The sequence below is a fragment of the Pseudochaenichthys georgianus genome, chromosome 4 (assembly GCF_902827115.2).
Source record: "Pseudochaenichthys georgianus chromosome 4, fPseGeo1.2, whole genome shotgun sequence".
NCBI lineage: Eukaryota > Metazoa > Chordata > Actinopteri > Perciformes > Channichthyidae > Pseudochaenichthys > Pseudochaenichthys georgianus.
Genome location: NC_047506.1, coordinates 26,825,622 through 26,840,997, shown reverse-complemented (window position 1 = coordinate 26,840,997; position 15,376 = coordinate 26,825,622). Strand labels below are relative to the sequence as shown.

Here is a 15,376-nt window from a genome sequence, read left to right as displayed (position 1 = left end):
TGCTCTTCCAACATTGTGGATCGCTTCTGTCCTCTAGTGGAGAGATAAAGAAAAGGTGAAAACACAACCTTGTCCTCCAGATATAAAGCTTATCAAGACCTAACATGGTTAAAATAGTGGCTTGGATGACGCCTGTGATTACACTTTTACATTGTGGTGTTTTTGCCAATAATTTATAAATCCTCCTTTTATTCATAATTTGATATGCTTGATATACATTTGTTGTGTAGACATTGCTTCAGATTTTGCATCTTGCTGTCCATAGCTATGGGACACACATGTCCTCCTTGACCCTTTGGTAATCCATATACTGTAAGGGGATATTTCTAGCCTCTGCACCCTCTATAGCAGGGGTGTCAAACTCTATGTCATCGCGGGCCACATTAGCATTATGGTTGCACTCAAAGGGTTGTAACTTTAAGACTATAGTCTTGAACTTTTTTAATCTCAGCTAAAAACTCACCTCTTTGCACTGGCTTTTAATAGGCCTACTAGTTGAACATAAAATGTTGACATTTGTATGTGTTTTTATATCTTTCTAATCATTGTGCTTTTTATCTTGTTTTTAATTATTGTTTTATTATTTTACTCCTATTTTGTTATTCTATATTGTATTTGTTCGCTGTAGAGCACTTTGGTCAACTGAGGTTGTTTTAAATGTGCTATATAAATAAATAAAGATTGAGATATAAATATACATATATAATATAATGTATTATATGATATTACATTATTGCCTCTGCATTGGATTATTACCGGATAGGGTAATAACTTAATAATTAACTACGTCTGAAAGCAGAAGTCTAGGGCAAATAATTGCAAGTCTCTTCAGTGTGCATGTCACAAAATGAGATGCATTGTGGGACATGCAACATGCTTCTGTAAAGCGGCATGTAACTGTATAATAAACGTATTATATTCTTTGCAAGCTCTTGCGGGCCACATAAAATGAAGTTGCGAGCCAGATTTGGCCCACGGGCCTTGAGTTTGACACCCCTGCTCTATAGGCCTACTACAGTAAATGCATCCACATCAAGCATGGTGTGCCCCTGTGGGAATGAGTGGGAGGGCCAGTGGGATTTGAATCTGCCTCTGTTCCCACAGTTGCCTCTCAGCTGTGCTCTGAACAAGACTGACACACAAGCATAGTACATATCAATTCATTAGATGGACTGCATTTACAAATAATAATACAACAAAGATGTTTTTGTTGTTTAATTTGGGGGGATTGTTGACAACAAAAGTCAACTTTTTTCAGTATAAAAACATTTATTATGTGACAATGAATGTTTTTATACTACAAAAAAAAGTGGTGAGTCCCAAACCTATGGCAATTGGTATGTGTTTTATTATGTCATCTGTAGTATGAATTTTAAATGGAGTTTGGTTTGAATCATGATTTCTTTTTAAATAAAAAACACCCAGCAGATTGACTGTTTCTACCAGAAGAGATTAACACAAGTTTGTTTGTGTTGCATTCTGCTTCTCTGTAACTGTATATGTAGTATTTGAATATTCAGCGCCATCTGTTTTAACCTCCTGTCTGTCTTTGCCCCACTGATTTACTTCATAAACTCGGTTTAAGGAACATATGCTTAATCTAAACAGGAATTAAGTTTGGCAAGTTTTTTGGCAATAACAGGAAACTTAAGGGAGAACAAAATGTAACTTTTTTTGTATAGAAATAGTTTATTACTTCATTCCAAACACTTGCTGGGACTTTGCTGTTACCTCTGGATATTTCTTCATATTTCTCAGTGTGTTTTGTCTCTGTGGAGCAACACCTGTCCGGTACCTCAGGAGGTCACTGTTGAGCGGTTCCTGCAGCAGCTGTGTTCATGGGTCAATATCTAATCTAGAATCTTTGTGTTTTTATTTATGGATGTGTCCTAGGCTCTCTTAAAAATGATCAAATTGAAGCATCTTTGCTTCTCATATCATGCCTCTTTCCCTTCTATCAGCCCTTTGCTGTGTACTGCCTAAAACAGATATGCATGCAACTGAAACCATCATAAAACTAAAGAATTCCAGGAGCTTTTTTCCACCCTGGCAGGAAAATAAATTATATTCTTGACACATAAAGATAGCAAGACAGTGTTGAAAAGGGAAGACGGCTGGATTTGAACCCGGGTTCTCTGCATTAGGACTAAGCCCAAGTGCATGGGTTGCCATTTTGGGGAAATGTAGAATATAATAAAGCTTTATATCGGCTTTAAACTAATCTCCTACCTTCAGATTGAATATCATAACAGTTTCTTATCCCTGTTTGGTTACAAATATTGTGCCAAATAAGTTGGTGCAATATTTCAGCCTGTCCTCCTACAAAAAACGACCATATAGGTCGATTGTTCAGCAGCTAAATACGACCCAGAGTCACATTTTAAAGTGTAGCCCCTCTAGTGGTCGTGTAAGAAACAACATGCTCCTGTCGATTGCAAACGCTCCGGAGGGTCGTTTATTCACAAATAACCCTCTCTGGGAAATCCTAAATTGTGGAATAGTTTGGCCATTAAAATGCTTTTTTATTAGATTTCTAGCGAGAAGTGTATATTGTACTTTTATAATCTACGTCCAGTGGATGTGTAGGATCTACAGTTTGCTAGATATACGAAGATGATTTGAGGTCTCGCCAGAAGAACGTGTACTGTATATGGGGCAACTTCCATGTAAAGTTAGCGTGGGTGAAAACAGTATTTCCGGTCTCGAAGTTTTCATAATAAACCCGGAAGTATTCCCCACACTGTCAAATGATTACACAGTGATATCTCCATTACTCATCCACTAAAAAAACATCAGTTTATCCTTGTTAATTACACAATATTGATTGGTTTAAATTGTGTACAATACTTTTGTGTTTTTAACCTTCGATTCGGAGAAACAAATTGTGTTTTCGGAGTTTAGACACTACAGAGTTTCCGAAGACACTACACTACCCAGAATCCCCAGCTATCGTTTGGGACTACAACATCCGCCTTGCTTTACAAACCCCGTGATTAGCCCTCAAGCTCTGTGATTGGATATTGGAGTAGCAGTGCGACAAGGTTACGCTGAGCGTCAAAGCTCTTTGAAATGGAATGGAACCACGCCAGACTATCCAAAACTGGACTTGGACGGGTCCAGCCCGGCCCTCCCCCCCAGAATTACACTTGCTGGCTATTGTGTGTTTCGCAACATGTTCTATGGCACATCTCTACTGGGAAATGTAGTTTTAAAAGACGTTTTCGTATTTCCCACAATTAGAAGTTTCCAGTATTAAACTGTATACATCCCTGGAGGTTTAGGGGATACGAAACACATTAGTGTTATCAAATTTAAAACATATAATTAATACATGGGTGAAAATTGCTTGTGTCCATAATGGGCAGCATTAATACCACATGACAGCTAAGGTCAGAAGAGCTTTATTTAACAGCTGGTCTTATGTCTGTGACCCCTCCTGTTGTTAATTGATAAGCCTGAAACATGCACTTGTTAAGGTTCAGATGCACATTTAGCAAATATGGCAGTAGCCATCGATCATCTTAAGATAAGATACTTTATTGATCCCAAGTTGGGAAATGTTTTTGTTACAGCAGCATGTACACCTTTGTTCTACTCCACTACAATTCACAGGTTAACCTGGTATTTTTACTCTACTACATTTATTTTTGTTACTTTGCAGATTCTGATTAATGATGTGAAATATAAACAACCCTTAAATCAGACTTTAGTTACACCTGAGTAAAATTCAGCCTTATCAGTTTGTCTGTTTTGCACATCCTCTTGTTAATATCTTTGGACGTCCTGCACTAAACTGTTTTATTGTAGAGATCACTACAGTATCTTCTTGATATTTTCCATTCTATATTTCTATCATTGACCCCTATTTTGTATGTAGGCTACTCTTAATATTTAAATGTTTTCATCAAATATAACTTATTCTTCAACAACAACATTCAATAACGTGCTTTAACCACTAGGAGGTGCGGTTTAGACCAGTGGTCTAGTTAATAAAACATAATAATATCGTACATAATATGACTATAAACTTGATTGTGAAATTAAAACAGAACGTTAAAGGAAAATACAGTTTCAGTCTCTCGATGTGAAGCTTATGCATTGTACCATGAACTTGTATAGACCTGTAACAGTCAACTGCATGAGGAGTTGGAAAGGTAGTTCAGAAAATCAGTAATATCTTTAAAAACTACAAAAAAGTCCCTTTCTATCAACAGACTATCTACTAATTGGATCAAATATAAAAGTCAGCCGAATTAGTGTTGATACTGCAAGGAGACGTATTGTGTGAAAAGAAATATATTGATGGTCCACGTCACGTATTCAGTTTTGGCGGCATCTCTTCCAGTTTGTCAAAAGGTCTTCTGATCAGGGCTCTATAAATACATATCTAGGGCAAATATGTAATATTTAATGCAGCCGAACCGTGTATTGCAATGCCGTTATGTGATGACTTTCAAAGAGAAAAGCAAGAACACTCGGAATAAAGTATTATTATTATTTTTTTAATGTTTTCCGATTTCATATCACATAAACACCATACCCCGACGTGCATTGCGGCGTGATTTTAGCCTATCAAAACCTCTGAAAACAGAAATGTGTCTCTCAGAATCGAAAGAGAAAAACCTATGGGGAAAACACAAAAGGATTGTACACAATTTAAACCAATTAATGTCGTATAATTAACTAGTATAAACTGATGTTTTTTAGTGGATGAGTAGTGTAGATATCACTGTTAAATCATTTGATCATTGGTTTTATTATGAAAACGGCGAGACCGGAAATACTGTTTTCAACCCGTAACTTTACATGGAAGCTTGCCGCATATACACGTTCTCCTGACGAAACCTCAAATCATCTTCGTAATATCTATCAAACTATAGATCCTACATATCGACTGGACGTGGATTCTAAAAGTACAATATATACTTCTCGCTAGAAATCTAATCATAAAGCGTTTTAATGGCCAAACTATCCTACAATTTAGGATTTTACAGAGAGGGTTATTTGTGAATAAACAACCCTCTGTAACGTTTGCATTGAACGGGAGCACTAGAGGACGACCATTTTAAAAACGTAATTATAGGTCGTATTAAGCGCTTGAACAAACGACATATTTGGTCGTAATAAGGGCTTAAACAATCGACCCATTTGGTCGTATGAGTTGGAGGACTTGTTGCAATATTTATAATGACGCAAACACTTACCTAACTTCTGTTTTAATATTGTCTGCTTATCTGTATTATTGTGTTGCATTGTTGGAGAAGCCTGTGACCTAAGATTTTCAATGACATAATTACTCTGTAGCTATGTTAGCTTGACAATAAAGAACCTTGAACCTTAGTACATCTAGTATGAATAACATGAAGCCATGTTGAGAAATGAAGGCAAATCCTGCATTGCCTAACAGCTACATTTTGATTTCCCAACTGAGTTTTGGATCTGAATTTGTTTGCAAGCCTTTGGCAACTTTCTCTACCTTTTTACAAGGCCATCAACAAACAAGAGTTTGTATGAACTCTGTGTGAGTGTTGCGACAACTTTGAAATGTATGCACATAAAATAAACTCAGTTTAGTTTGATATTCATGTTAAATAGTGGTAATACTTTGGAGTTCAAGTTTCAAGCTTCAAGTTTTGAAGTCAAATTCCTCTTAACTTATTGTTTTATTTTATTTTCACTCGAGATAAGAAGAATCTGTGTCGACATGATAGAGCGCAGCGCATTTGTTTGCGCTATTGATTGCTGCAAATGATTACCAAGAAGGAAAAAACCAATAAACCCTTACAGGAATATTCTGTTTGAGTTACTGAATGATAGCAGAAGATGACTGGACAGGAAAATAAATTCATTGGAACACTAATTGCATTGTATTAAAAAACCAAAAAACCTAAATCACTTTTTCTGTGATTTATTGAGCTTCAACTACCACATAAATCATAGTCATACTTGAACCAATACAAAGAACAAATGTTTCAGGCTTTCTTAGTGATGCAGTGTGTCTTTTGTTGTGTGTGTTGTGACTTCCCCATTTGTTCTGTTCCCTGTGAGCTTCAGATTGGTTTGGAGGCTGGAACAGACATGCGCAACATTGAGCTCTCTCCCTCTCCCTGTGTATAATAGTGTTTCAGTCTCCTGTTTCTACTTCTGTTTGGCGGTTCAGGGTAATGAAGATAACATGCATCTAATAACCCAAAGCTGTGTCCTTTTTTTGTGGATGCACTCGCTGACCTTCGTGAAAGGTCAAGGTAAGCCCAAGTATTTCAATTTTGTATCTAACCATTACATTTACCGCTTGATGTTTTGTATTGGAGTTGGACACAAAATACTGATATGTATTTCTTGTCCCACAGATTGTACACTTGAACAGTTTTTAAATAGCCCCCTGTATAATAAAAATTTTGACACAAGTGGTCTGGCAGCCACATACAGTGGTGGAAAACAAGTCAGAGTGGGCTGCAATGTTGGCTTCAGCGGCTTTTTCAAACTGATCTGTGTCGAGGGACAATGGGACAGCAAAGGCAAAATATGTACACGTGAGTTAAGATCTATTACTTTGTATATTCTACCATTAGGAAGTCATTCTATGCTAAGTACTTGTAAACATTATATGCAACATGTAATCTTGTAATAGTATATGATTTGACCTATAAATGTCATGGTTTGAATCGGAGTACATTGCACAAGCAGGCTAAAAGTACTAATGTATCACCAAACATTTGTTTTATCATTCTTACTTTTTAAGTAAAACCATGTGGTCATCCCGGTGATTCCCAGAATGCAGATTTTCAACTGGAAAAGGGAGAGGATTTTGTCTTTGGGTCACAGGTGAAATACACCTGCCACAAAGGGTATGAAAAGATATATAATTACAAATGTGTACTTCTTATGAATCTTTGACTTCCTACATATTATACGTTGTACATGTAGTTAACCCTGTTTATTACATGGCTTAGTTGAATACTCGATTCTGATTGGTCAATTCAGAACACGTGACACGTTGTTAATACCGAACAGACAGACCGCTGTCAAGGACTTATTGACCGTTGTTAAGGACGCTCACATCTTCAGAAAGAAGTCCGGTCGATTGAACTGTATACAGTTGGGCCGAAAAGCAAACTGCATGCAGTTTGCTTTTGGAACTGGGACAAGAAAAACTGCGGAGAAGTAACGGGCAGAAACCCTCCTTTTTACGCAGCGGTCCAGACATAGACATCAAACGGCGACACATATTCACTTGCCAGTTACTTTGTCATTAGGGCAGGGATATCTAGATACTTTCCAAGGTTTGACATCATGAATTGTGCTACTTTTAAAGCAAGGAGCGATGTTTTCAAATCTGTAATCAAAAAGCTCCTCAAAAACGCTATCGAAGCCTGCCGTTGCTACGTTAGTTCAAACAGTAACAACGGACTATTTTTCTTCGCGGATGCATGTCAATTTAAATCAATACATACAACTATTTTTTGAATCAATAAAATCATTTTCTAAATCCATAAAAGCATTTCAATTAATATTGGGAGTCATAACGTTACTTTGTTGAGAATGTGGCCATGTAATAAGCGGGATAATGTGCAGCGACTTGGTCATTATGGGGAAAAGAACACCTTCATGCCGATCTAGATCCCTCCGCTTCGCGTCGGGCTCCTGATCAGCCTGTCGGTGTTCTTTTCCCCATAATGACCGCGTCGCAGCACATTATCCCTTACATAACAAGCAGTACAGTTTAAATGTGGCTTTAACCCTTACATTTTAAATGAATGTATTACTATTTTCTACATTTCACCCCATTGCACCGTTATTACACCCATATTTAACTCATGTCACAACCATGTTACACTGTTATTACACCCACATTAATCCTATATTACACACATGTTACAACCGTATTACACCCATATTGAAATGTTATAGCCCCCATTTTAAACATGGACACAGCCTATCAAATGACTGTATACCCCGGGAAACAGGAACTATTTAATGGTGAACAAGGTATGTCCATCATCCTGTTACTACATTATCCTGTTTTCAGTTATCAAATGGTCAGTCGCACAAACTACCGGCGTTGCATGGCTCAGGGCTGGGATGGTAATATTCCTGTATGTGAAGGTAAGAGCTAAACAATTATGTTATTCTTCCAATAATTGACACTCAAAAACTCTATACATTTTTAATTGTTTTGGGTTATGTTTGTTTCAGCACAACAGTGTCCAATAATCAACGTGGACGAGCAAGTCCACGTGAATGGGAACATTGAGGAAGCAACCTTTGGCAATGTAGTTCAATTCAGCTGCAAGTCCAGCTCTAAAATGCTGTTTGGGTCAGCCGAGATGTATTGTGATGAAAATGGAGAGTGGGTGGGCAAATCTCCAACATGCAAAGGTATTGCACCGTGTGAAAACAGGAAGCACAAAGTGTCTCATGTTGAGAAATAAACTGATAATAGAGGTAGACAGACACACATACACTATTAATTAATTAATAGTTAAACATAACAAAAAGCACATAATGACCACCATGTAAAAAAAGCAAAATATGTAATACCACCACGCCCCTCCAGTCGTTCAAGGCGCATTCCACACTATGGCTTTTTCATTTGCCTTTTCCTTAAAGGTCCCCTATTATACTGTTTTTCATCAATATGATACAGGTCTCAGTCATATACAAAACATGTCTCTGAAGTGTGTGGCTCCAAACACCAAACAGATCATTGTAGCATCCCATAATCCTCTCTGTTTCAGCCCTGTTTCAAAAGTGCTGATTCTCTGTCTGTTACTTTAGAATCTGAAAATAAGGAGCCACTCCCCACGCCCCTGTGAGAGATATTTGGTTAAAAAAAAAAATGGAGCTCTAGGAGGAGATTCAGGTGATAAGTTGGGGTGGGGGGGTTACCTTGGTTGGTGATTGGCTAATGGTTACACAAGCCAATAACTTGTGTAATTGGCTTGTAAAGTGGCCGAAACCTGATCACCGCATTTTCAGACAGGTTTTTATATAAATGGATCAGGACAAAAAGAGAGCAAATCTTTTTTCCTGAAACTTTCAGAATCTCTTTATACAGTATAAACATATTATATATATATATATAATATATATATTTATGTATAAAAGACATGAAAAGACATTGCATAATAGGTGACCTTTCGGAAATCTTTATTCTTGCTCGTGTATTATTCAACAGAGATAATATGTACAGCACCCGAGATTGAAAATGGTGAAGTGCTTGAACAAATCCAAGAGTACAAAGAACATCAAATCCTGGAGTTTCGGTGTGATCGCTCATTTACACGTGCTGATGCCAGATCTCCAAAATGCACAAAGCAAGGAGCAAGAGTAGAATGGAGCCCCACACCTCTGTGTAAACGTAAGTAAAAACTGAGTAATGCAGTGTACTGGTGACACTTCCAATAAATATAGGTTCTGACGGATAATGTGTTTATTTTCCAACATATACAGCAATAACATGTCAACTACAACTGCTAGGGCTGAAAGGAACCAGCTATGTACCTGCTAATAAAGACACGTTTCTACCTGGTGACCAAGTGACAGTAAATTGTGGAGACACGCACTGGATTGTTAGTCATCATCAACGGGTGTCAGTAGTAACTACATGCAAAGAGGACGGATTGTGGACTATCAGACCTGAATGCCAAGGTAGGACACTGCTGTGAATGCTGTTTTATTTGTTTATATTTCATAAGCTCGATTACTTGAGATTTACAAAACGTTTTCTTATTCTAGAGGTTACGTGCAGCAAACGAGTCCCACATGTGTCTTGGGACAGTCAACGGCCGCACACATTGAAATTGGGTTATATGGCACGTTATAGGTGCGAGAGAGGCTACACGAGGAAAGATGACAGCAACGACATGGCCACATGCACCCGAGATGGATGGCACCCAAATCCACTTTGTGAAGGTATTGTGAAGTAAACCTTATGTGTATAAGATATCTGTTATTTTGTTTCCATACTTGGCTATAGGGGGGGAAGTTTTTACTATATAGTTTACTGTTTACTGTAAAAGCTACTTTTAAAAAAAAGAGTCCCATGAACTAAGTGTAGCTAAGCACAGGAACAGTCAGGAATTTACTTCTTTTTTTTAAATTGCTTACACATGCTTTTGAAATCATGGCTTTTTTCTTTTGATCACACAAGTCTTTAGGGTGGTATAAACATCATGACTAACAAAAACTAAACAAATATATTTTTATTTTTGTTTTATTATGTGTCCTTTGTAGAGGACATCAGGTGTTAGTTATGCGAAGCATAGTATACAAACAACATTAACATACAAGTACATTTAGACAACATTAGAGCACAACAACTCAATGCAACAAATACTGAGCCCTCATTTGTAGTACTCCATCCTTTTTTGAAATGCAGAGATACATCTGACACTTAAGGCACTTGATGTATGTGTTCCCACTGCATCCGTCTGCCATGAACCCTACAGAAACCTAAGTGTTAGTTTTGGCCCATAGTGGACTCCATGTGTGGTGTAAAATGGGGGAAATAAAAAGTTAGCAAACCCCCAAAAACATTTCGTTTTAGGTCAAATAAGTATTACACTGCTCTGAAAGCTCACTACACTAACTCCTAAGATGTTCCCTTACTGTAATTAATAAAAAATATTGAACTCACAACACTGGTAATTACAAAATTACAAACTTACCATTTATCTTTCTATAAATAGTGCCTGTGTTGATGGATGCCATTTTCTAAATACAATGAAATTATCTTTTTCAAAGCCACACACGCACATATGTCATATGTTTGAAAAGCCCAGGATGTCCTCTGTGGAGTACAATTGGACTTAATTCTGTGGCATGCATAACCTCAAAGTAACGGACCAAAACCCAATGTGCTCCACAGAGGACACAAATGAATGGGTGGGTCTCTGGAGGATAAACACTTGAAGTGTGCACCAAATGGCACACACTTCATTTCAAATACGAGACACTTTTTCCAACCAACTTCAAACTCTGGTGTTCAATCAAAAGCACACTCATTTCTTATGGACTTTGTTCTGTATGTAGATAGTTCTGCAGGACAGACATATGTGCAGAAACACAAATATGTTGTTGAAAGTAAACATTTTTATTTGTATCCTCAACTAATCTGCGAAACATGAATGCACAGCAAATACAGTCACAGTTGTGTGAACAAAAAACATGCTCTCAATCTGATACAGTAAATGGAAAAGAAAACTTAGAGAGAGGAAAGAAAAACACTTAAGCTGCATTTCACCACCTAGCTGGGTCTGGCCATCAACATGCAGAAGAAGCATGCATCTATACATAGGCCTGACGCTCATAGAGCTTCAACTGTTAGGCTGCAAATCACTTTTCAATTGACTGTAATTCATCCTCCCTCTCACTCTTATCCTCCCTCTACCTCTTGCTGCTATGTCCATATATCCATTGTTGTAAAAAGCTCTTACATGAAGCCTTTTTCTAGTGCTTACATCCTGATTGATGAGTCAACAATAAAGCAGGTTGGTGTCTATGGTCATTTGGCATGCGTATTTGTTAACTGCTTCATGTAGTATTTTTAATGGCAGTGTTTTGAAAATAGCAAACAAGTTAATATGTCAGATGTCTGTGTCTTACTTAGAGAACAGTGTGAAGTGTTTTGTATTGAATTGTAAATTGGGTTCAGAGCTGAAAATGTGTTTAGAGTTTTGGAGATTTGAGCTGAGGTTTTGCACATGTGTATAGTATGTCCAATCTTTTCATATATATTGGGGTTGTTTTCAGTGATGACATGCCCTCAGCCGGTTTACCCGAATGCAAGCATTGAAGAATACAAATACCAGAACAAAGTCAAGTTTATTTGCAACAACGGTTACGAGGGAGAATTCACTGTAACCTGTGGGGATTACGGTTGGAGCAGAGATTTGCCATGTAGAGGTTAAAACGTTTTCCTTTTTGTTATGCTTAAAACACACATTAAGAACTTGATTTATTTGTAACAGGCTTGCTGTTCAGTAGATTATCAAGAAATGGATCACTTAAAGAGTAAAAGTGGAGGTACCTTGTCTTTAAACTCTATTATATAGTTTCTATTTTTCTTTCTTTGTGTTGCCTCAACAACTGACTTTGGGGATCAACAAAGGCATTTTCTTTTCTTTTTCTTGAAGACATCATTTTTGAAATGGTTTGTTTGATTATGTTTTAATGTAACCTGAATAGCTGGAGGATGTGTGAATAACTTCAAATATTCATTGAATTTGTTTCAGAAAAACAGTGCAAGAAACCTCACATCGACGATGCAAACTTTATCGGCGTTGTAAGGGAAAGTTACAGGCAAAATGATCACATCAAGTATTCGTGCAAGAACAACGTTAACATAATTGTTACTCTTACCTGTGAAGAAAATGGTTGGAATGGGACTCAGAGCTGTTCAGGTAAAGTCAAACAACAAATCATACAACACATACAGCTTAAAGGAAAATGATAGAGGGATTTGGGTGTTTAATTAGCATGGTCTTAGCGTGTTCTCTTAACAGCTAAAAAATAACATCTTCAGTGACTTTAAATTGCATAATTCCTTCGATGACCCTGTTTCATCAGTTTCAAAATGTGTACTGTTGAACCATTTCTACATCATGCTTTTTCTCTCCCCTCAACACATGCCTGTTTACTTGAAAATGATAAATGAAGCTCCTCTCTTGATTTACTGCACTCTAAACTTTCATTTAAATAACAATGCTATCTTGTTATCATCCTGATCATTGAAATGCTAGCATGCTGTAAAGGTATCAGGTCAACTGTCTTAGTCTAGCATGCTAACATTAGTTATTTATCAAGTCACGCCATCTCAATATCACTTATTTCTTTGTTTTTCATCAACAGCATGTTTAAACGTTAAAGTCCCAAATGGATTTGGAGTGCCATACAAGGACACCCTGTACTACACCTGTGAAGAAGGATATAAGCTTCCAACCAAAGGCTGGTGGGCTGAGGCCAAGTGCAATGACAGTGTGTCGTCCGAACTTAAACCATGCATCGGTAATTCATCTTTAATGCCTAACAGGTCTTGTTGTTACAACCATCATGAAGCATACCAAACACTATTTTAAAAGGTGTAGAAGATGTTTTTTGGAAACCGTTAAGAATAAGATTTCCTAAGGATATACACAAACATAATACAAATCTATACTTTCTGAAAGAGATTTTTAACGGTTCTGAGGAACACGAAAATCATCTCAAATAAACACAATTGTGTATGATTTTGCAAGCATAAAAGCAATCGCAAATATAAAGCTAACGGTAAACTTAATAAGGCTATTAATAACTAATAACACAGTCACGCGACTTCAATTCCTCACCACCAAATTAAAGGCAGACTAATAATGACTTATGAAGTAGTCTGATTTTTGACACTTGTGAGCAACCACCTATTTGTAAAATGTTAATTAGTCTTAGTTTGAATTTGTTACAACTTCATTTCTTTTTTTAAAGTGACATCCTTGATTGTTTACATTTTTATAATTTCAATGTTATTTATTGCTAATACCTGTTACAACAATAACAAACTAATTGTTTGAAACATATCCACTCTAGAGAACACAAAGTGTGGAGATCTTCCTGTTATACCAAATGGGAAAGTGACAGTTGCAGCCCCAGGGGAAAGTGCCCAGGTTAATTGTAAAGGAGGATACAGCACTGAGGTGTCGCACTTTAGTTGTCGTGATGGAAAATGGAATTCAAATGGAGTAGCACTGAAAATAATCTGTACACGTGAGTCATCTTCACTCTTAATCTGTACATGTTAATTATGATTAGAAGATCACATGGCGTAATCTAATGCTGTACATGTTTTCAACTTTCAGCTATTGCTAAACCCTGCAGTCCTCCACTTAAAGTACAGAATGCTGTTCTCGTGACTCCATATCAGAAAAAATACTTATCTGATTCCACAGTTACTTATAAGTGCCGTGAAAGCTATACAGCGGTGGGAGAAACCACGATTCGATGCATGACTGGGCAATGGGGGGAAACGGACATAATGTGCACACGTACGTACATGAAAAAGCATTTCACAAATTGTTGTTGTATTATCTATACTTGGTAAAGGAAATTTACTGGCCTGAAGAAATACAGTATCTCTAAATCAGAATATGCTGTAAGGCAGTATTGGTTCATAATTTAGCTGTTCAAATATGTAGACTTGATTGGTGTTCATACAACTTTATTAATGACATTATGATTTAAACTGAAAAAGAATTCCTTAAGAAATGCTACAATTATTTTCCAATGTATTATTATCATTAAGATGTGAATCAGAAGATGCACTGATTTATGTTTATAGATCGCAAATAAAAAAGCTTCTCAAACTTTGTTATGGTTAGGATTAGGTTCTAGTTTCTCTTTGTTATGGTTAGAGAAAGGTTAGAAGACTCGTGTAAAAAGGATGGAGCTGAATGCATTATTTACACACTGCACTTTAAGATATGATACTGAACACATGTATTCCCTCCCACAGCTCCCGCTCAACAACAGTGATGCTGGATTTGTTGGTGGTCCAAAGAAATGCCAATAAAATGGACCCCCCCAAAAATAATCTATGGTCTTTTTGGCATCTGTTCATCAGTAAGGAAGTGATTTTAAAGTGTGCATTACTCATACTCATATATCATCTTAATACATAATGCATGTATTATTATATACACATGTTGGAAATGGAATGACTGAATCAATCATTTATGTATTAAACAACTTTTATACATTTGCCATATTGATTAAAAAATCAAATAAATTACAATTGCCTTATTTGGTCTCTTTATTGTGTTATAATGAAAAACAAGCCCGTAGTGACTGAATATGCTTTTTACTTATTGTAAGTGGGATTTCGAGCAATGACGAGCTAAAGCTGAAAAATAGACTGTAAGATAAGATAAGATAAGATAGAACTTTATTGATCCCAATTTGGGAAATGTTTGTTTAGCAGCAGCATAAAAAGACATGGCATTGTACAATACAAATTCAAAGACAATAAATAAACAAGAAAGTAGAAAATATACATGTTGAATTTACAAATTAACAATAATAAGATATAAAGCAAGGTGTTATATTTTTATATTTAAGTATGTGAGAGATGGAATATTAAATATTAGACTGAATATATAAATGTAAAATGTACAGTGAAGAGAAAAACTACAGCTTCAAAGGGGTCCAGCTTGATGCCGATGACAGACCCAGCTTTCCTGATCAGTTTATTTATTCTGCTGGTGTCACCGGCTCTGATGCTGCCCCCCCAGCAGACCGCAGCAAAGAAGAGTGCACTGGCCACAACAGACTGGTAGAAGATCTCCAGCATCTTGCTGCACACGTGGAAGGATCTCAGCTTCCTCAGAAAATAGAGTCTGCTCATCCC

The 15,376-nt window shown here is 36.9% G+C and overlaps 1 protein-coding gene across 1 annotated transcript in view; it reads left to right on the top strand.

Moving 5' to 3' along the window:
* The first annotated feature begins 6,047 nt into the window (after positions 1–6,047).
* LOC117445001 (complement factor H-like) overlaps positions 6,048–15,376 on the top strand; it is a 37,711-nt gene continuing 28,382 nt past the window's right edge. The window contains exons 1-13 of the mRNA XM_071203026.1: positions 6,048–6,245; positions 6,351–6,533; positions 6,743–6,848; positions 8,030–8,106; positions 8,197–8,379; positions 9,179–9,361; positions 9,454–9,651; positions 9,739–9,915; positions 11,689–11,907; positions 12,237–12,404; positions 12,853–13,008; positions 13,564–13,740; positions 13,833–14,018. Of these exons, the coding sequence (XP_071059127.1) occupies positions 6,176–6,245; positions 6,351–6,533; positions 6,743–6,848; positions 8,030–8,106; positions 8,197–8,379; positions 9,179–9,361; positions 9,454–9,651; positions 9,739–9,915; positions 11,689–11,907; positions 12,237–12,404; positions 12,853–13,008; positions 13,564–13,740; positions 13,833–14,018 (2,083 nt within the window). The 5' untranslated portion in view covers positions 6,048–6,175. The remainder of the gene's footprint in view (positions 6,246–6,350; positions 6,534–6,742; positions 6,849–8,029; positions 8,107–8,196; positions 8,380–9,178; positions 9,362–9,453; positions 9,652–9,738; positions 9,916–11,688; positions 11,908–12,236; positions 12,405–12,852; positions 13,009–13,563; positions 13,741–13,832; positions 14,019–15,376) is intronic.